The sequence below is a fragment of the Geotrypetes seraphini genome, chromosome 5 (assembly GCF_902459505.1).
Source record: "Geotrypetes seraphini chromosome 5, aGeoSer1.1, whole genome shotgun sequence".
In the NCBI taxonomy this organism is placed as follows: Eukaryota; Metazoa; Chordata; class Amphibia; order Gymnophiona; family Dermophiidae; genus Geotrypetes; species Geotrypetes seraphini.
Genome location: NC_047088.1, coordinates 263,051,778 through 263,074,625, shown reverse-complemented (window position 1 = coordinate 263,074,625; position 22,848 = coordinate 263,051,778). Strand labels below are relative to the sequence as shown.

At 48.2% G+C, this 22,848-nt stretch overlaps 1 protein-coding gene across 3 annotated transcripts in view; it reads left to right on the top strand.

The window, feature by feature from the left end:
* The window catches only part of USP37 (ubiquitin specific peptidase 37), a 465,383-nt gene that overhangs the window by 369,079 nt on the left and 73,456 nt on the right, over positions 1 to 22,848 (top strand). For all 3 annotated transcript variants that reach the window (XM_033944517.1, XM_033944518.1, XM_033944516.1), the window contains exon 21: positions 11,455 to 11,515. In XM_033944517.1, coding sequence (XP_033800408.1) covers positions 11,455 to 11,515 — 61 coding nt within the window. The remainder of the gene's footprint in view (positions 1 to 11,454; positions 11,516 to 22,848) is intronic.

Genomic DNA, 22,848 nt, shown 5'->3' with positions numbered 1-22,848 from the left:
GGCAGCAGGTTCAGGACGAATGTCAGGAAGTTCTTTTTTACACAGCGCGTGCTGGGAATTTGGAATGCTCTCCCGGAGGATGTTGTGACAGAGATTACTGTTCTGGGATTCAAGCGCAAGTTGGAGGCACACCTTCTTGCAAATTGTATTGAGGGCAACTAAAATTCAATGCAAAGAAATGCAGAGTAATGCATTTGGGGATTAATAATAGGAAGGAACCGTATATGCTGGGAGGAGAGAAGCTGATATGCACGGACGGGGAGAGGGACCTTGGGGTGATAGTGTCCGAAGATCTAAAGGCGAAAAAACAGTGTGACAAGGCAGTGGCTGCTGCCAGAAGGATGCTGGGCTGTATAAAGAGAGGCGTAGTCAGTAGAAGGAAGAAGGTGTTGATGCCCCTGTACAGGTCATTGGTGAGGCCCCACTTGGAGTATTGTGTTCAGTTTTGGAGACCGTATCTGGCGAAAGACGTAAGAAGACTTGAGGCGGTCCAGAGGAGGGTGACGAAAATGATAGGAGGCTTGCGCCAGAAGACGTATGAGGAGAGACTGGAAGCCCTGAATATGTATACCCTAGAGGAAAGGAGAGACAGGGGAGATATGATTCAGACGTTCAAATACTTAAAGGGTATTAACGTAGAACAAAATCTTTTCCAGAGAAAGGAAAATGGTAAAACCAGAGGACATAATTTGAGGTTGAGGGGTGGTAGATTCAGGGGCAATGTTAGGAAATTCTACTTTACGGAGAGGGTGGTGGATGCCTGGAATGCGCTCCCGAGAGAGGTGGTGGAGAGTAAAACTGTGACTGAGTTCAAAGAAGCGTGGGATGAACACAGAAGATTTAGAATCAGAAAATAATATTAAAGATTGAACTAGGCCAGTTACTGGGCAGACTTGTACGGTCTGTGTCTGTGTATGGCCGTTTGGAGGAGGATGGGCAGGGGAGGGCTTCAATGGCTGGGAGGGTGTAGATGGGCTGGAGTAAGTCTTAACAGAGATTTTGGCAGTTGGAACCCAAGCACAGTACCGGTAAAGCTTTGGATTCTCGCCCAGAAATAGCTAAGAAGAAAAAAAAAAAAAATTTAAATTGAATCAGATTGGGCAGACTGGATGGACCATTCGGGTCTTTATCTGCCGTCATCTACTATGTATGTTACTATGTTACTTTGGTATATCTGGGTCTCCAATCAGGAGTACCTAAATGGGCCGCCGCGTGTGCGGATCACCAGACTGGATGGACCTCGGTCTGATCCGGTGAGGGCTTTTCTTATGTTCCTTGAGTCCCGACACCATCCGGGTGGCCATTCGCCAGACTGACTCAAGTCTCAGCACATCTTTGCGGTAATGCGGCCTCCAGAATTGTACACAGTATTCCAGATGGGGTCTTACCATGGATCGATACAATGGCATAATGACTTCAGGCTTACGGCTGACGAAACTCCTACATATACAACCTATAATTTGTCTAGCCTTAGATGAAGCTTTCTCCACTTGCTTGGCAGTCTTCATGTCCTCACTGATGATCACCCCTAAGTCACGTTCTGCTACAGTCCTCGCTAGGATCTCACCATTAAAGGTGTAAGTCTTGCATGGATTTTGGCTGCCAAGGTGCATGACTTTACATTTTTCGGTATTGAAACTTAGTTGCCAGGACCTGGACCAACGCTCCAGTAGGAGTAGGTCGTGCGCCATACTGTCGGGCCTTGAGTTTCCGTCAGGCCCTGTGCTTTTGTCTGTTGTGTTCTTGCCTACTACATTGCATAGTTTGGCGTCATCAGCGAATAGCGTTATTTTACCTCGAAGCCCCTCAGCCAAGTCCCTTATGAAGATGTTGAATAGGATCCAGATGCAGATTGCATGTTAGACAAGGTAGGCGCAAGGAAGGTCTTGGACGAGCCGCGTCCCTTAGGAAGTGGGCCACATCTAGGGAACCACCAAAGATCTGCTCAAGGCAAAAGTGACCAGGCAGGGGACACCTGCAAACTGACCCTTTTGGGAAGCCACTGCAAAACCCTTGTGCAGGCCATCTCACCGAGACTCCAGCATCCAAAGAACCGAGGAAGCATTATAATCCTTCTAACGGCTAGTGCACCAAACCTGGTAGCTCCACCAAACTTCCATGTAGCTCACCTCTGTGGACTTCCACATGCTGTGAAGCAGTGCAGCTATCACCGCAATAGAACATCCCCTGGCCGCCGACAAGGCCTTGCTCTCAAAAGAGACGCAGGACTAGAGACCCTGGTCCTGCGAAGCAATCAGCCCCTGAGAGAGGAACCAAGGGTAACAGGGCAAACTCAGCCCCCTCCCCCCCCCCCCGGCTCCACCAGAGCCACACTAGGGTGGCATTACCACGTTAGTATCAGCCAATCTGAAACCACCAAGATCATGGTTCCCGGGCTCTCTGTATGTGACGCATTAGACACCCTAACATGGGTCACTGAGGGGAGGCATAAAGAAGAATTGTGCCTGCCCGGCGTCTTGGGGTGGCACTGTCTGCGGGCATCTGTGGGAGTTTTGCAAGTATCGCCCTGGGTATGGGGCTGCTACCTCGGCTTCAGAAAATTGCTCAAAACTGGCCTATTCCGCGAACAGGTCCCTTAACCCCCTTACTCTCGCAATAAAACGACACCCACCCCACCCCCCTCCTACTGCTCTTCCCCTTCTCCCCGCTCTTATTTGGTCTCGCTCTCTCTCTCTTACCTTCCAACCTAACCTTCTTTGTGGCTTGAAACTCTGATAAAATGTTGTAAATCCGCATGTCATCTCGGATCTTAATTAATTGATGTGAACCGCCTAGAACTCCTTGGGTATGGCGATATACAAGAATAAAATTATTATTATTATTACTTTCCAGGCTTCGGGGTTTTCCCAGGGTTGGTTTTATCAGCGCATGCAGTATTATCCTTCCACCGGTTCTCCAGCTGCCCGTCCTGCACAAGGACTCTTTGCCGGCGCCCCCTTTGGTTCCAGTGGGTGCCTGGCTGTGCAAATTTGTTCCCAAGTGGGCCGAGATCACATCCAATCAGTGGGTCCTGGAGGTGGTGCGGGACAGTTATGCTCTGGAGATTTCACGCTTTCTGCCAGATCATTTTCTAGCCTCTCCGTGTCAGGAGGCATGGAAGATGCAGGCCTTTCGCCAGATCCTTCAATGCTTGCTAGATCTCAAAGCGGTTGTTCCAGTACCCCCTCAGGAGTTCAGCACTGGCAGGTACTTGGTTTACTTTGTGGTGCCCAAGAAGGAGGAGACATTTCGGCCCATCCTAGATTTAAAAGGGGTCAACAGGGCTCTCAGAATTCCTTCTTTTCGCATGGAAACACTGCAGTCTCTTTCTGGTGGTTCAGCCGGGGGAGTTCCTGACTTCTCTCAATCTGACGGAGTTCTACTTGCATGTTCCTATTCTGGTCTTCCATCAGCGCTTCCTTCGCTTTGCGATCTTGGGTCAGCACTATCAATTCTGTGCGCTTCCCTTTGGCTTGGCCACGGCTCCCTGGACGTTCACCAAGGTAATGGTGGTTGTCACGGCAGCCTTACAGTCAGAGGGCATTTTGGTGCATCCCTACCTGGACAACTGGTTGATTCGGGCGAAGTCGTTGCAGGAGAGCACCTGGGTTACGGCTTGGGTGGTGGAGTTTCTCAAGTCGTTGGGATGGATGGTCAACCCTTCCAAGAGTCGGTTCGTTCTATCTGGAGTACCTTGGGGTTCTGTTAGACACCTCCTTGGGGGAGGTCTTCCTTCCAGAGGCCCAGGTAAGCAATTTGCAATCTCAGATTCACCTCCTTATGGCATCCTTGTGTCCTCGGGCGCAGGATTTCCTCCAAGTCTTGGGGTCATGGCGGTTTCCCTAGACGTAATGAGGTGGGTACGGGCCCACATGCATCCTCTTCAGTTTGCTCTGCTCCGGAGATGGTCGCCCCAGAGGCACAATTTGGATCTGCCTGTTCCTCTGCAAGGCTTGGCGCGCTGCAGTCTTCGTTGGTGGCTCCAGACCTCTCATCTTGTTCAGGGGATGAGTCTGGATCAACCACAGTGGCCGGTGCTTCTCACGGATGCCAGTCTCTTCGGTTGGGGAGCTCAGTGTTTATATCACTCAGCTCAGGGCATCTGGTCCACAGAGGGGGCGTCCTGGTCGATCAGTGTGTTGAAGACCAGAGCCGTCCATCTGACACTGTTAGCCTTCTGCCCTTTCTTGTCAGGCAAGTTAGTCAGAGTTCTGTCGGACAATGCCATTGGGGTGGCTTACGTCAATCGTCAGGGAGGCACCAAGAGCCCTCAGGTGGTGCAGGAGGCGGCTCTGCTCATGGTCTGGGCAGAGTCCCCCCTTCAGGACCTCTCGGCCTCCCACACAGCTGGAGTAGAGAATGTTCAGGCAGACTTCCTCAGGCATATGTGCTGGATCCCGGGGGGTGGTGTCTAAGCCCTGTGGCCTTTCAGTTGATAGTGCAGTCTTGGTGCTGCCTTGTTGGGGGTGTAACCCCCACATTATACAGAAAACTTAACTTTTTACCTGTTTTTTGGGGGAAAAGTTAAGTTTTCTGTATAATGGGGGGGGTTACAAGCCCCCAAAACCACCCCCAACGGTAGTGCCAACACTATTAAGTGGGGGGTTCCTCCCCACACACCCCATCGGAGCCCTTTAAAATAAGCTTTTAGAGTGGCGCGCTGAAGTCTTGTGCTCAATTGTCCGCTCTCAAATGTCGGCACGCATTTGTCTTGCGCGCTTATGACTGTGAACCGAGATTGAGACAGAAAATGGGGTTGATATTTGCAAGATGGTGAGAGTAAGACTCCAACACCACCTCCATGACCATCAGGGAGAGGCATGTGTGAGAAAAGGTACCCTCCATGACACAGGGTGGCAGCCAAAGCAGAGTCTTCGGGGCAGATCCAGGTTTCAGTTAGTGCTAGCAGGTGGAGTTTTCTAGAGATGAATGGAAAAATGCTTGAGTTCCTGAATAAATTCATGTGAACCGTTCTGAAGTCCCCTGGGAGAACGGTAAAGAAAATTGAATAAATAAAATTTAAAAAAAAAAAAAAAATGTCATGGATGAAGGTAAATTTGTTGGAGACAGAGAGGGCATTCACAGGGCACATGAGAAGGTCAGGGAAGAACAGGGGAGGAGAGGAATAGAAATAAGATTGGTTAGATTGCGGTGTGATCCCCATGAGTAGGTTGAGGGTTGATTGGGAGGACTGGGATTAGGATTGATGTCCCCAGCAGAGAGCAAGGGGAGTAGGAAGATACGAGTGAGTGTGGGGCATGGGGGTTACACTGGGGTCGAGATGCATATAAGTAGAGTTGGGATCTCTGAATGAAAGGGAGAGTGTGTAGTAGCTGTAGGGCTGAGAAAAGGGTAGGGGAGAAGAGGGAGGGTGAGGTGGTAAAGCTGAAAAGTGACTAGTGTGGTGGTGGGAGGTTAAGTGGCTTGGGATGGGGGAGGGTATGGGGAAGGTCAGTAGCAGTAAGTGGAATTGGTAAACAGAAGTCATTGGGGAGAGGGAGTCAGAAGTACCTGCCTCCTAACCGAATAGTGAGAATTGTCTTTGGATATGATGGTGGAAGATAGAAGAGTGGTGCAAAGTCTCATAACATGAAAGAAGGATAATTGTTTTTTTAAAGTAAACTCACTATGGGGAGTCCACGCGCAAAAGCTATGGCCAAGTGAGTGACACAGAAAAGGAAGGATTAGGAAGGGTAAAAATGTTATGCTCGCACCGTCTTCACTGAAACAAAGTGAGTGAATGGAGCTATATAAGAAGAGAATTTCATATGCACTGAAAAATACAGCATTAGGAGAAATAGTCAGAATTTCAAAGGTACAGGTACAGCACTTTTGCATGAAAGAGACAGAATTTGAAATGCAATTAGGCACAGAGTATATTAGATCAAATGAAAGCCCCACTGAAACAAAATGAGTGAATAGAGCTATATAAACCTTTAAAGGTACAGCTCCATTGTGCTTGGGGGAGGGATTTTGGCAGGGAATGAGTTGATCGCAGGGATGTGTAAAGCCTGGTTGGGTGAAAATCAATGAATCAAAAGAGACAAGATGTGTGTATTACCGTATTTTCGCGGATATAACGCGCACCTGTGTAAAACGCGCACAGGGGTATAGCGCGCAGAAATCACGATGATATGTACCAAAACTTTTCTATACCGCGCTCAGGCATATAACGCGCATGATGCCCGACGCTCCTTTCGCCCGCCCTGACTTTCCGTGCGCTGTCCCGACTCTCCGTTCACCCCCCCTGACTTCCGTGCACTGCCCTGACTTTCCGTGCGCTGTCCCGACTCTCCGTTCACCCCCCCTGACTTTCTGTGCACTGTCCCCCCTTGAAGTCCTGTCCCCCCTTGAAGGTCTGTCCCCATCCTGAAAGCCTGATGCCCCCCCCCCGACGTCCGATACATCCCCCCCCCGGCAGGACCACTCGCACCCTCACCCCGAAGGACCGCCGACTCCCCAACAATATCGGGCCAGGAGGGAGCCCAAACCCTCCTGGCCACAGCGACCCCCTAACCCCACCCCGCACTACATTACGGGCAGGAGGGATCCCAGGCCCTCCTGCCCTCGACGCAAACCCCCCTCCCTCCAACGACCGCCCCCCCCAAGAACCTCCGCCCGTCCCCCAGCCGACCCGCGACCCCCCTGGCCGACCCCCACGACCCCCCCACCCCCCTTCCCCGTACCTTTGGAAGTTGGCCGGACAGACGGGAGCCAAACCCGCCTGTCCGGCAGGCAGCCAACGAAGAAATGAGGCCGGATTGGCCCATCCGTCCTAAAGCTCCGCCTACTGGTGGGGCCTAAGGCGCGTGGGCCAATCAGAATAGGCCCTGGAGCCTTAGGTCCCACCTGGGGGCGCGGCCTGAGGCACATGGGCCAAACCCGACCATGTGTCTCAGGCCGCGCCCCCAGGTGGGACCTAAGGCTCCAGGGCCTATTCTGATTGGCCCACGCGCCTTAGGCCCCACCAGTAGGCGGAGCTTTAGGACGGATGGGCCAATCCGGCCTCATTTCTTCGTTGGCTGCCTGCCGGACAGGCGGGTTTGGCTCCCGTCTGTCCGGCCAACTTCCAAAGGTACGGGGAAGGGGGGTGGGGGGGTCGGCCAGGGGGGTCGCGGGTCGGCTGGGGGACGGGCGGAGGTTCTTGGGGGGGGGCGGTCGTTGGAGGGAGGGGGGTTTGCGTCGAGGGCAGGAGGGCCTGGGATCCCTCCTGCCCGTAATGTAGTGCGGGGTGGGGTTAGGGGGTCGCCGTGGCCAGGAGGGTTTGGGCTCCCTTCTGGCCCAACTACACAAAGGTACGGGGAAGGCGGGTGGGGGTGTCGTGGGGGTCGGCCAGGGGGGTCGCGGGTCGGCTGGGGGACGGGCGGAGGTTCTTGGGGGGGGCGGTCGTTGGAGGGAGGGGGGTTTGCGTCGAGGGCAGGAGGGCCTGGGATCCCTCCTGCCCGTAATGTAGTGCGGGGTGGGGTTAGGGGGTCGCCGTGGCCAGGAGGGTTTGGGCTCCCTCCTGGCCCGATATTGTCGGGAAGTCGGCGGTCCTTCGGGGTGGGGGTGCGAGTGGTCCTGCCGGGGGGGGGGGATGTATCGGACGTCGGGGGGGCGGCCGGGCAAGAGGGCTTGGGCTCCCTCTTGCTCCGATCGTGGATGCGGGTGCGGGTGGGAGCGCGTGCGAGCGGTCGTTCGGGGTGGGAGCGCGAGCGGTCCTGCTGGGGGGGTGAATCGGGCGTCGGGCGGGGTGGGAACTATGTTTAAAAACTTTTCTATACCGCGCTCAGGCATATAACGCGCGAGGGGTATGCGCGGTACGTAAAATCACGTATAACGCGCGCGTTATATCCGCGAAAATACGGTAGATCAAATGAAAACCCCAAAGTCAAAGGGGTTGGCTTTCTGAGCTATGTTGGATTTTGGGTTACACTGGTTTCTGCTACAGTAAGTGTGACCTGCTGCTCCCAGAACACATCTGCATTCACTGCCTCATCCATTACCAAATCTACCACATTCTATGCAGCAACCTAGTTCTTATGCATACTTTCACCAGACATGGCACTGATACCTTATCACAGATGGTGCTATCAGCCAGGCAGTTCTGAAAAACCTCTTTGTATAGCAATTAAGTCCATAGTCTGTTATTGAGAAAGACATGGGGAAAGCCACTGCTTGCCCTGGATCAGTAGCATGGAATATTGCTACTCCTTGGGTTTTAGCCAGGTACTAGTGACCTGGATTGGCCACCGTGAGAACGGGCTACTGGGCTTGATGGACTATTGTTTTGACCCAGTAAGGCTATTATGTTCTTTCTGGTACTCCTTTCTAATGGTTTCAAATAGTGAAACAATGCAAAATGTTCATGGTTAGAGCTGGGTGCAAAGGGAGAGGCCTAACCAGTAGTAAAAAGGTAATACAGTACTTTATAGGATAAGGATGTGTGTACCTCCAGAAGCTAAAAAAGAGTGGAGGTGACCCAGAGAAGGGCTATCAAAGTAAAGCAAATTTTATTAGATGAGACTTAAGGGCCTGGATTTGTATGTTCTTGAGTAGAGGGTAGACAGGACGGGGGATATGATGTGTATTAATACTTTTGTGTAATTGTATCTCAGAAGCAAACCTTTTTTCAGTGGAAGAAAATTCTACAACAGGACATGGAATGAGGCTCAAAGTGAATGGGCACATGAGAAAATATTAATGGGTCGATATTCAAAGTAATTTAACAGGGTAGGAGAAGCTCGTGCCCGGTTAAATTGCTTCTGTGGGGCTACCTGCCAATGTGTATTCAACAACACTTAACCAGATAGTGCCGCTGAATATCAGTACTAACAAAAACAAAGCAGATGATTTTGTAGGCAGTCCAGAAACTGAGTTAGCACTTATGCAGTTGTGCCGATATCCAGCTCTGATCTACCTAAGTTAACTAGACAAATATCCAGGCATAACACCACTGCCACTGGGCAAAAAAATACTGACCACCTCTGGCTGAATATTTACCCCTAAATATTTCCTGCTGGGAAGAGTGATGGAAATATGGGACAACATCCCAGTGGAGGCAGTAGAAACAAAAAGAAAACAGTGACCAAATTAATAAATACAAGGTATCCTTGGTTATTAAAGAGTGATGTGGAAAATAGAGATAAACGGGGGTGTAAAATAATGTAGTAGATTGTATGATCCTTACAGCTCAAAATGAGTTATTCTGACAAAGGGAGAGACTATTATAAATAACTAGTGTTTAAGCCCATTACATTAACGGGTGCTAGTAAAGCCTCCTTCCCGCACATGTCCCCTATTTTCAGCCCCAGTTCCAAACCAATTTTACCCCCCCCCCAGCCCCCTTCTCCCCCACCCATTAGCACCTCTTCCCTCCTCCCCCTGTCCCTCTTCCTTGCATCCCCGGTCCAATAGCACCTCTTCCCTGCTCCCCGTCCCTCTTCCTTGCTCTCCTGGCCCAGTAGCACCTCTTCTCTGCTCCCCCTGTCCCTCTTCCTTGCTCTCCCGGCCCAGTAGCACCTCTTCTCTGCTCCCCCTGTCCCTCTTCCTTGCTCCCCCAGTCCAATAGCACCTCTTCCCTGCTCCCCGTCCCTCTCCTGGCCCAGTAGCACCTCTTCTCTGCTCCCCCTGTCCCTCTTCCTTGCTCTCCCGGCCCAGTAGCACCTCTTCTCTGCTCCCCCTGTCCCTCTTCCTTGCTCCCCCAGTCCAATAGCACCTCTTCCCTGCTCCCCGTCCCTCTCCTGGCCCAGTAGCACCTCTTCTCAGCTCCCCCTGTCCCTCTTCCTTGCTCCTCCGGTCCAACAGCACATCTTCCCTGTTCCCCATCCCTCTTCCTTGCTCTCCCGGCTCAGTAGCACCTCTTCCCTGCTCCAGCAACACCCCTTACCTGTTTCCCCGGTCCGGTATGCAGCGTTGTGAGCATCGCGGCCGGCTTTTGTGAACCGGGTAGGCCGCTCTGCCCCTCAAAAGTACGTTCCCTCTGACGCGATCGCGTACATCAGAGGAAATGTTCTACTGAGGTGCTGTGCGGCTGCGAAGTTTAGTAGAGCCGGCCACGATCCTCACTGGAGCAGCGCCCAACTCTCAGCAGATTGAAGCCAGCACCACTGCAAAAAGCCCTCCTCCCGGCAGCTGCCGCCAGCACCGCTCAGCCTCCTCAAGCTGCTGAATATGGCTGGCTTCCTCCAGCGGTTGGTGAGTGAGGGCGGGAGGAGGGGAGTGGCTAGAGTGATCCCTGCCGCCGCGTTCTAAAATGGAATGCGGCCACGGATCAGAAATCACAGCTGCAGGGATCACGAAGTTTCAAAAGCACATGCATGCTCTAGGTTTTTATTATATAGAATATCCATATTTTGATATATGAAAACAGAAAAACAAACTGTTTTTGTCAGCTATACAACATCTTGTTTCTTTATTAGGTGGGATTGGATTTATTGATTTCAGATACGTTGGTGTTGAAGCAGTTAACTATTTCAATACAAAATATTACAAACTCAGTTCCATTATAACAAAATCTCTAATCCCTCCATTTAATCCAATTAAAATGTTGTTGATAACAGCAATATTTTTAAAACTTTGTGAATGGCAAAATTTATTTTATTTTATTTAGTCATTTATTTAGCCCATCTTCCCAAAGGAGCCCAGAACGGGTTACAGGAGTACATTCATATTATGGGTAGGACAAATTTTTAGTGAGACATAGACTTTTACAGCATGGACAAGGGTTTAGATTACAGCAATTATAGTATAGATATAACATTTAGACTTACAAATACAGACTTAGTGGACACAGGGTGGTTTAAATTGCAGCATTTTCAGTGTAGATATACTAGGAAGTGAAATAGCTTTTCTTTGCAGGTGGGTGCATCTTTGTTGTCAGAGAATGTGGTAGTAATTCAGGTTATATTTGTGGTGGCATGCGAATTTTAGCGAGATTCCGTTTGGTATATAGGTGATGTCTTTTGTGATTCCATCCGTCCGGGGTGTAGACGTGGGTCTTCAAGGAGCAGCAATATGAAGTTTCTCAAGCAAGGGGTTCCAAAGAGAATGTCCAGCATATGAAAACATTTTTATTCTAGTTGTTGTAAGCTTGATAACATCAAGTCCTGGAAGATGAAGAAAACTTTTGTGAGGAATGTAGATCCTGCCGAGAGATGTATTTTGTCAGCTTGACAGAAAGATAAAGTGAACATCCCATATGTTAATAATTTTTATACCAAACACAACATCTTAATAGCAAAAATGTTCAACTGTAAAAACGTTTGTACTTTAGTTCCGTCAAGTTACCTGGTAGGTTAAATGTGATCCTTTTTCACTAAAACATTGAGTCATATGATTATTATAAACATTTAAGTAACTTGGTGATGGTCTGTTGCATTGCAGGCAGTGCATCTCAAGGGTTTTCGCCTTGGGAACTGTCTAAGGAGCCTCTCCTCCTGATCCAGCTCTTTATTTTTCCCTCCATTTAATCAGGAGGCACAAGAACTGAAAGAAGATGATGACCTTAAACGAGCCACAGAGCTAAGTCTTCAAGGTAAGATTTTGGATTTAAACTAATGGGGCTGTGGTAGAAATGCTGATATAGGAATTACTACCACCCAATTTTCTATATCGTACTCCCAGGGGAGTTCAGAATAGTTTACATGAATTACTACTATTTATCACTTATATAGCACTAAGGCGTACACAGCACTGTACATTTTGATGTTTAATAGTCCCTGCTCAGAAGAGCTTATAATCTAACTTGGACATACATGACATAACATATAGGGTTAAGGATGCAGAACCCAAAGTGAGAGGAGTTAGGAGTTCAAACCAGTCTCAGAGGTGCTTTTAACTGGGCTTTGAACGCTGCCAGAGTCTGAGCCTGCTGTAGGGATTCAGGCAACTTGTTCAAAGCATATGGTGCAGCAAGGCAGAAGGGATGGAGTCTGGAGTTGGCGGAAGAAGAGAAGGACACAGACAGGAGGGACTTACCAGCTGAGCAGAACTCACGGGGTGGGGGGAGACATAGGAGAAAATAAGTGAAGAGAGATAATGAGGGGCAGTATTTGTAAGTCAGTAACAGGAATTTGAATTGTATTCAGAAATGGATGGGAAGACAATGAAGTGACTTTAAGAGAGTGGTAATATGAGTATAGCGGCTGTTGCGGATCAAATTAAATAAATAAAATAACCTGTAACCTGTCCTGAGCTTTTTGGGGATGACGGGATAGAAAACAAATTAAATAAATATGAGTTGTGCAGCTGAATGCTGGACAGATTGGAGGGGCGTGAGATGCTAAACAAAAGGCCTGAGAGTAGCGAGTTGCAGTGGTGTAAGGGCCCTGTGGCCCTCAGGGGCCACGACCAAGACCACTAAGGTAAACTCACCCCCACAACCATTACAACTTTCTTTCTTTTTTTTTAATCTTTATTTATATTTTGAAAATTTATACAAGCTTATACAAACTTGTTCAGGAAAAACAGAGAGCATAGCTAACCAGGAAAAATCTCTAATTAAGAAATAAAAAAAAGAAAAATATTTACTCTTCCATAGACCACTATAAAGGGGAAAAAAATGTGGGCAAGTGGAGTAGACCAAAAATGAAAAATAAAAGGCATTAAACTGACATTTATCCACCTATTACCTTTAAGTCATATATTCAGTGATGGAATAAGACCACTGAAGATAATCTTACATCAATGAAGACCCTCAAATGCTCCGGGTCAAAGAAAACATATTTTATGCTCAGGTATCTTATACATTTGCATGGATATGCCAACAAGTATGATGCCCCTGAAGCCCGAGTTTATTCCCTTAGTACTAAAAACTTCTTTCTTCTATCTTGTTTAGTTTTGGTCACATTCGGGTAAATAGAACATGAGAATTTTGAAAATATAAGGTCCTGTTCAAAAACAAAGGACAGCAATAGCGTTGCACGAACAGTTACTTCTGATAATGAATCCTCCAAATTACGATGGTTCAAAAAGTATTAGACTTTTATTCATAAAAAATACTCGTATTCAGATGCAACAATCTTATACTAATCTTCAAAGTAGTCCCCTTGGGCTGCCACACACTTCTTCCAATGGTTCTGCCACTGTCAGAAGCAGCGCTAGAACGCCTCTTTTGAGATTGTTTGCAACTGGTCCGTCACATTCTGCATGATGTCTTCTCTTGACTGAAATCTGGTCCCTTACAGGGGCATTTTCAGCTTAGGGAAAAGCTAGAAGTCACATGGAGCTATGTCGGCAGAGTAGGGAGCCTGAGGAATCACAGGTGTATTGTGTTTGGCAAGCAAACTCCGTATCAAATGTGAAGAATGGGCAGGTGCATTATCATGATGGCGCTGCCAACTGCCTGCTGCCCACAGGTCCAGCCGTTTGCATCTCAGAGTGTTACGAAGGCGACACAGAACCTCTTGGGGTAGTACCCATAGAAACATGACAGCAGATAAAAGCCAAATGGCCCATCTAGTCTGTCCATCCACAGTAACCATTATCTCTTTCTCTCTCTGAGAAATCCCACGTGCCTGTCCCAGGCACTCTTGAATTCAGACACAGTCTCTGTTTCCACCACCTCTTCCGGGAGTCTGTTCTACGCATCTACCACCCTTTCTGTAAAAAGTATTTCCTCAGATTACTCCGGAGCCTATCCCAGGCCCTCTTGAATTCAGACACAGTCTCTGTTTCCACCACCTCTTCCGGGAGACTGTTCCACGCATCTACAACCCTTTCTGTAAAAAAGTATTTCCTCAGATTACTCCGGAGCCTATCACCTCATCCTATGCCTTCTCATTGCAGTTTCCTTTCAAATGAAAGAGACTCGACTCATGCACATTTATATTACGTAGGTATTTAAATGACTCATCATATCTCACTTCTCCCGCCTTTCCTCCAAAATATACAGATTGAGATCTTTGTTTGTCCCCATACGCCTTATCACGAAGACCACACACCATTTTAGTAGCCTTCCTCTGGACTGACTCCATCCTTTTTATATATTTTTGAAGGTGCGGCCTCCAAAATTGTACACAATATTCTAAATGAGGTCTTACCAGAGTCTTATACAGAGGCATCAATACCTCCTTTTTCCTACTGGCCATACCTCTCCCTATGCAACCTAGCATCCTTCTAGCTTTCGCTGTCACCTTTTCAACCTGGGGAGAGTGTGGCACAGTGGTTAAAGCTACAGCCTCAGCACCCCGAGGTTGTGGGTTCAAACCCATGCTGCTCCTTGTGACCCTGGACAAGTCACTTAATCCCCCCATTGCCCCAGGTACGTTAGATAGATTGTGAGCCCGCCGGGACAGGGAGGGAAAACTGCTTGAGTACCTGAATAAATGCATGTAAACCATTCTGAGCTCCCCTGGGAGAACGGTATAGAAAATTGAATAAATAAATAAAATAAAACCTGTTTGGCCACCTTAAGATCATTGCATACAATCACACCCAAGTCCCGCTCTTCTGTCATGCACATAAGTTCTTCACCCCCTAAACTGTACCATTCCCTCTGGTTTTTACAGCCCAAATGCATGACCTTGCATTTCTTAGCATTAAATTTTAGCTGCCAAGTTTCAGACCATTCTTCAAGCTTCACCAGGTCTTTATTCATGTTATTCACACCATCCAGCGTGTCTAATCTATTGCAGATTTTGGTGGTATCTGCAAAGATGCAAATCTTACCCAACAACCCTTCAGCAATATCATTTATTAAAATGTTAAAAAGAACAGAACCTTGAGGACAACAAAATGGCCCAAAACCATCAGTCTCTGTTTATATTCAGGTCAGTGCTGATTCCCCCCCCCCCAAAAAAAAAAAAAAAAAAAAACCCAACAAAGCAAACAAACCTGTTCTCAAATCTACATCTATCAGAGTCCATCTCAGTGCTATCACTGCCTTTCATCAACCAGTGGATGGTAAGCCTCTCATTGCTCATCCATTGATTTCCAGATTCATGAAAGGATTTTTCAATGTTAAACCACCTCTGAAACCACTTCCAGTGGCATGGGATCTCAATGTGGTTCTTGCTAAGTTGATGAAGCCTCCATTTGAACCAATATCTACAGCTCATCTCAAGTACATTACCTGGAAAGTTATTTTTCTCATCTCTCTCACTTCTGCCAGAAGAGTGATTGAGCGTCAAGCACTAGTGGCGGACCCACCGTTTACAGTGTTCCACCAAGTTGGATGTCTTTAGGGTCCTTCGCACTTATGTTCAGTGGACCGAGAAGTTTCAGAAATTGGATCATCTTTTTGTCCTCTTGGCGGGTCCTCGTAAGGGGGATGGCACTTCCAAGGCTCATCTTTTTAGAATAGCCTTTCCCTGCCCCAGAATGTTACTTTCTAATCTAAATCCCTCCTCCCCTGCACCATCTTCTCATGCACATATTGAGACTCCTGAGCTTTGCCTGCCTCTTAGATTCCTCATTTGGAAATGACAAACACTTCTCATACTGTTCCATAGTGTGGAAGCCTCTTTGAAGAAATCTAGGAATGCAAGTCCCTGACAAATATTTTCCACCTGGTAGAGACCTAAGATAATTGGGAAGAGTATTTTCTAGGGGCCATATTAGATGCAAGGATTATGACTTACCACTTTCAATACTCCAGGGCAGGCCTTCAGTCATTTAAGGTCACCTCCATATGATAATAGCAACCCACTATTCTTTATTACCTCTCCAGACCAGTACAGCCTCACTGATGGGTAATAGCTTTGATCAGCAGATGGAGACTGAGACCAAACTTTGGTTGTAGTATTAATAGCCATAGCTCCCTCTAGCAAACCAGTCTTTGCTCAGTCTCTCAGCAGGTGAAGGTGAGCTGTGCCAGTCTCCCCTTACTTTAGGCGTGTTGAAATTTGTTTAGTGCTCCTTGTGCCAGACTGAGTTTGGGGGGATCCTGTTTGGGGGTCCGCCTGACCTTAGGGGGTGTCACACACAACGGGTCATGAGTTGAGTCCCCCCCCCTTTTCCTCCACCTCCCCATATTTTTGTAGAGGTACCTCAGTTCTAAGCCTTGCCACCAATACTGGCAAGGCATATAGCTTAAGATAACCAGTGGAGTCTGTTCTGGGGGGAGGGGGGGAAAATCCTGAGGCAGTGCTGGTCTGAAGGGATCCTTTATTGCTTTGTATTTGATTTTTCTTTGTTAACCCGACACTTTTCTTACAGCTAGGTCGCATATTGTGCAATGAACACTTTTAAAGGGAAAAAGTGCTCATTGTGCTCCAGACATGAGGCTGGCGCAGCCGGCCTGTGCATACGGTGTGTAAGCTGCCACGAATGGGAATCCTCATTGGCATCAGGTGCCTGCATCCAGGGTTCCCCTTCATGAATGCCTTGCACGCTGGCAGCTGACAGCGGGGAAGCCTGCGCTTCCCTTGCCACCCACACACTGCTTCCCCTAGCCACCGAAGGTCATGAAAATAAGGTTTCCCTTACCGCCGATGGTGCTGAGGACTCCCTTACCGCTACTGCCAGCTTGCCTGCTTTATCAGTTGTGGCGATTCAGGCTTTTCAGCCGCTACAGGCCTCAAGGGTTCCATTTTTTGGAGTGCTCGGCTCTGATTTGGCAGGAAGCACCTCCATCTTGTGTGTAGCCTCAGGTGACCTTCCCCCTGTATTGGAGAGACGGGCAGGTTTCTGCTGGGTCCCCTGCTTTGGCATGGAGTCCTGTTGGGCCACTAGGGGGTTTTCTCTTTGATTTTGTTTTTGCCTTGTGTAAGGCTTATTTTCAGGTGGCCGGGGGTCCTGCTTCCACCCCTCTGGATCGGCCCTGCTCAGCATTGGTTGCATCCCCATCTCCTCCTTTCTCGTCCAAGCAGCCAAGGGTCTCTTGGAACGATGATTTTGCATATGAGGAGCATTTTTCTTTTGACGAGGACCTGGACATGGGAGACTTCCAGGATCCTCACGGAGGGACAGATGCCATTAGCGGAGGCTTTGTAGTTCCGTCAGCTGGCGAGAATGCATCCATGGTGGGCATTTTTCATCGGGAACAGCTCCAGGAGTTTATTCTTCAGGTTTCCTCGGTGTTGTATTTCAAGGAAGATGCGAAGGAGCCCTCGCGTGTGGTGGACCCTCTATCTGAAGGAGGCCTACTTGCATGTTCTGAATTGCGCCTCCCGCCTCCCATCAGCAGTTCTTTTGCTTTGCGATCTTAGGCCAGCACTACCAGTTTTGTGCTCTCCCCTTTGGTCTAGCCACTGCTCTACAGATGTTCACCAAGATCATGGTGGTTGTGGTGGTGGGTATTGCGCAAGGAGGGCATTCTGGTTCACCCCTATCTGGACGATTGGTTGATCAGAGCAAAGTCGTTTCAGAAAAGTTCCTGGATTGTGGAATTCCTGCAGTTGCTGGGATGGGTTGGCTCCGTCTCAGCGCCTGAAGTACCTTGGGGTTCTTTTCGACACCAGCTTGGGGAAGGTCTTCCTGCCAGAGGCCCGCGTGGTCAAGTTGCTGTCGCTAATTCGCCTTCTGATGGCATCCCCGTGTCCTTGGGCTCAGTGTTTTCTCCAGGTTTTGGGATCAATGGCGGCCTGCCTGGATGTGGTTTGGTGAGCTCAAGCTCACATTCACCCGCTTCAGCATGCTCTGCTTCAATGGTGGTGACCCCAGGTGCAAGAGTTGGACTCTCCTGTTCCTCTTCGTGGGTTAGTTTGTTGCAGTCTCCATTGGTGGCTCCAGTCTTCCAATCTGGTGCAGGGGGTGAGACTGGATCGGCCTCAGTGGACATTTCTTATCACGGATGCCAGTCTCCTCAGTTGAGGAGCTCAGTGTCTCGGTCACTCAGCTCAGGGCCGCTGGTCTCAGGAGGAGGGTTCTTCGCTGGCGTTGCTAGCATTCCAGACATTGTTTACGGGTAAGTCTGTTCAGGTTCTCTCGGACAATGCCACGGCAGTGGCTTTTGTCAATCATCAGATGGGAACCAGGCTGGTGGCACAGGAGGCAGCTCTCCTCAGGGTGTGGACAGAGTATCATCTTTTGGACATCTCGGCTTCCCACATAGCAGGGGTGGAAAATTTCAAGGTGGATTTCCTTAGTCGTCGCGTGCTAGATCCTGGAGAGTAGTGTCTCGGTCCCACAGCCTTCGAGTTGATTGTGCAGGCTTGGGATCAGCCAGTCCTGGATCTGATGGCTGCGAGTGTCAACACCAAAGTGCCTCAGTTCTTCAGTCGGCACAGGGATGTTCAAGTCGAGGAGTTGGATGCTTTGGTGCAGCTTTGGCCAATGGTGGGTTTCCTGTATGTATTTCCTCCGTGGACGGTGGTGGGCAGAGTTCTTCGCATTGCTCTACACCCCGGTCGTGTGATCCTGGTGGCTCCAGACTGGCCAGACACCCATGGTACTCAGATCTGGTTCGTCTTCTATTGGTAGATCCTCTTCTGCTGCCTCTCTTGCACCGTCTTCTCCCTCAGGGCCCCATTCCAATGTTCGATCCAGGTCTCTTTTTGTCTTACGGCTTAGCTCTTGAGAAGGAGCACTTATATGTTTAGTTTATTACTCCTGTTTGGAGTGTTGTTACTGTTAAATGTTAGCACTTATTAGTTCTGCTTGGCTATTCAGCAGACTGATTTGCTAGAGGGAGCTACGGCTATTAATACTACAACCAAAGTTTGGTCTCAGTTTCCATCTGCTGGTCAAAGTGAGCTATTACCCATCAATGAGGCTGTACCAGTCTGGAGAGTCTAAAAGAAAGAAAATTAGCAGGTAAGAATCTAATTTCTCCGTTCAACACCTCACTAGTATAGAAGAATGCAATTTGTGCTTGATCTGAACTACTTATAATGCATATGTAGGATTGCCTGGCTTCAAGAGAATGTGTGTCAGGGGAAGGTGAGGGTGGTGGATGCCTGTAATGCGCTCCTGAGAGAGGTGGTGAAGAGGAAAATGGTGACTGAGTTCAAAGAAGCGTGGGATGAACACAGAGGATCTAGAATCAGAAAATAATAAATATTGAACTAAGGCCAGTCCTGGGCAGATTTGCACGGTCTGGGTCTGTATATGGCCGCTTGGAGGAGGATGGGCTGGAGAGGGCTTCAATGGCTGGGAAAGTTTAGATGGGCTGGAGTAGGTTTTAACGGAGGTTTCGGCTGTTGGAACCCAAGCACAGTACCGGGTAGAGCTTTGGATTCTTGCCCAGAAATAGCTAAGAAGAAAAAATTAAAAAAATTTAAATTGAATCAGGTTAGGCAGACTGGATGGACCATTCGGGTCTTTATCTGACGTCATCTACTATGTTACTATGTAAGGTTTGTTGGGGGATAAGGTTAAGGATGTCTCTCCCAAGTCAAACAACTGTGCACCCTTAGAAAACTAGCCGTTTAAAACAGAGAAAGTTCTTCCAGTTATAGATGAAGTTGTTAGCTTCTCCAAGAGTCTTTACCAGTATCAACACATACAGTTGTAAACTAGAGGAATCAACAACCATACTCCTGTAGCCTCCTAGAATGTACAGCAACATAAATCTACCCTCAAAGTCAGAAACCAAGAGAGAAAAAGCATCATTCTAACTCTTCCATACCCAACACCAAAAACACATTGAGTTTTTGATTATCTACCACTGTGGGAACATTTTTGATTTTTCAGAAAAATTGGCAAAAAATAAAACCCTCAGAATCATCAACCAAGAATAGAAATTCAGCTTTACCAGTCTCCCTTCTGTGTACATATGCAATCGTTGTCAGGAACTGGACAGCCTGAAGAAAGAAGTCAGTCGACTGCAGTGCAGGATTCAGGAACTGGAAGGATTGCACTTTTTGGAAGACCCCCTTCAGCACAGCTGAAGACCCCGCAAGAGAGAGCCACATCGAGGAACAAGTAAGGGAGCTCAAGAGGTTCATCGAGGAGGCCTACAGGAAGGTGGAGGAACAAGATCAGCGGCAGCGCTGGAACAAGGAAGCTACGCCCACGCGAAATAGAAGACAGGAACCAACAGACACCGTGGAAGGAGCTTGTGGAAAAATCGTGCAAGAAGAGGAGGCGGGGAAGTAAAGAATCACACCGAGGATACGGACTTGAGACCAGTGAGGAAGCTGAAGAAGGAGAGATCTGCAATCGTAGTAGGAGACTCAATCCTGAGAGAAGTGGACAGTCATGTAGCAGGAGGAAGAGAAGACCGACTAGTGATCTGTCTCCCAGGAGCAACAACGAAGGACATCACCGACAGAATTGAGAGGATCCTGGAAGGAGTGGAGACGGAAGAGACGGCAGTGATAATCCATGTTGGGACAAATGATATCAACAGAAACAACTACAGCAGGACTGCACTAGCTGAACAGTTCAAGATCCTGGGAAGGAAACTGAAGCTGAGGACACAGAAGATAGCGTTCTCAGAGATCTGCCAGAACCGAGGGCAGACATGAAGAGGCAGATGGAACTACAAGCAATAAACGCATGGCTGCGGAGATGGTGCAAAGAAGAGGGATTCCACTTTGTGAGGAATTGGACAACTTTTGGGGGAAAGAACAAGCTCTTCAGGAAGGACGGACTTCACCTGAGCACGGCAGGAACAAGACTTCTAGCATGCAACGTTAAGAGAGGAATAGAACAGGCTTTAAACTAAGAAGAAGGGGAAAGCCGACAGTCAATCGGACGTCGACGGTTCAGGTGAGAGTATCCAAAGAAGATACTGCGCAGGAAAAATGCTGGGTAGAAACAAAAGGCAAACAGGAGTTCAAGGAACAAGAGAAATTGTCGAACAAAGGCAAGGGCAAACAGCAAGAGCTAAGGGAACAGGTGAAATTGAGGAAACAAATTTAGGCAGAAAAAGATGCGCCAAAGAAGGAGGAAGAAGTGAACAGAACTCGGGGTCTGACAGCTCAAAAAGGGGATGACCAGAGGAACAAATCACAGTGAAAAACAGAAAGGAAAAAACCAGGATCTAAATTGCTATTCCTCCACCCTTCTTTTGTGCCCTTCTTTTGACACCATTCACTCGACCAAAGTGGATACAGCAACAGAGACGGACAGATTAGAATCATTATGGGTTAAATTACCAGGCAGAAATGGACCTGACATAAAATTGGGACTGTACTATTGTCCACCTGGACAAACAGAAGCAAAAGACAAAGAACTGGAAGCAGAACTAAGGCGGGAATGCAAGAACGGAAATGTCATGGTAATGGGGGACTTTAACTACCCCGGGATAGACTGGAGTATTGGAAACTCAAACAACGCAAGGGAAATGGAATTCCTAGAGGCTGCTTCATGGAACAGCTCGTCAAGGAACCAACAAGAGGGAATGCAACTATCGACCTACTACTCAATGGGCTGGGGGGACCTGCAAAGGAAGTGGAAGTAATAGGACCACTAGAAAACAGCGATCACAATATGATCCAATACAAACTAGAAGTAGGAGCATCAAAAGGGAAGAGAACCACAGCGACAATGCTCAACTTCAAGAAGGGGAACTATGACACTATGAGAGCAATGGTGAGAAAGAAACTCAGGAAAGGTTCAAGAAAAACGAAAACGTGGCGCAAGCTTGGTCCCTATTCAAGGACACGGTACAAGAAGTACAGAACCTGTACGTCCCCAGATTTAGAAAAGGATGCAAAAAGAATCAAACAAAAGACCCGGTGTGGATAAGCAATGCAGTGAGGGAAGCGATACAGGACAAGAAACAATCCTTCCGGAAGTGGAAAAAGGACAAAACCGAGGAAAACTGGAAAGAGCACAGGGAACATCAAAAAGAATGTCACCAAGTTGTCAGGAAAGCAAAAAGAGAATACGAAGAGAGACTGGCCAAGGAAGCAAGAAATTTCAAATCTTTCTTCAGATATATTAAAGGGAAGCAACCGGCAAGGGAGGAAGTGGGACCATTGGACGATGGAGACATAAAAGGAGCGATAAGGGGGGAAAAGGAGGTGGCTGACAGATTAAACATTTTCTTCTCGTCAGTCTTCACAAGTGAGGACACATCCAATATTCCAGAATCCGAAGAAATCTTTAACAGAGACCCAGAAGAAAAACTATCGACATTAGAGGTAAGCCTCCAAGATGTCTTCCGACAGATAGACAGATTGAAAACCGACAAATCCCCGGGCCCGGACGGGATCCACCCAAGGGTATTAAAAGAACTGAAAACCGAAATAGCGGAAATACTCCAAAAAGTTTGCAACCTGTCCTTGAAAACAGGGGTGATCCCGGAGGATTGGAAAATAGCAAATGTCACACCTATCTTTAAAAAGGGATCGAGAGGTGATCCAGGAAACTACAGACCGGTGAGTTTTACTTCAGTGCCGGGATAAAAGACAGTATCTGTGAGCTTATTGAAAGGAATAGGCTAATGAAAACGAACCAACATGGCTTCTGCAAAGGAAGATCATGCCTAACGAACTTACTACACTTCTTTGATACATGGAACACGCTACCGGAGGATGTGATAAGCAGGAGCACGCTACAGGGATTCAAAGAAGGTTTGGATAGGTACCTGGAGGACAAAGGGATTGAGGGGTACAGATAGGAGTAGAGGTAGGTTATAGGGATAGGATTAGAGGTAAATTACAAAATTAGTTAGGGACCAATGTTTCAGGCAATAGGCCTGATGGGCCGCCGCGGGAGCAGACCGCTGGGCAAGATGGACCTCTGGTCTGCCTCAGCGGAGGCAACTTCTTATGTTCTTATGATAAACAGCCAGATGGACAAAGGGGACCCCATAGACATCATATATCTCGACTTCCAAAAAGCCTTTGACAAGGTACCTCATGAGTGACTACTTGGGAAACTGTGGAATCACGGGGTGGAAGGGGACGTACATAGATGGGTTAAACACTGGTTGGCAGACAGAAAGCAGAGGGTTGCAGTGAATGGCCACTGCTCGGGCTGGAGAAGGGTAACGAGCAGTGTCCCACAGGGGTCTGTACTCGAAGCGCTGCTGTT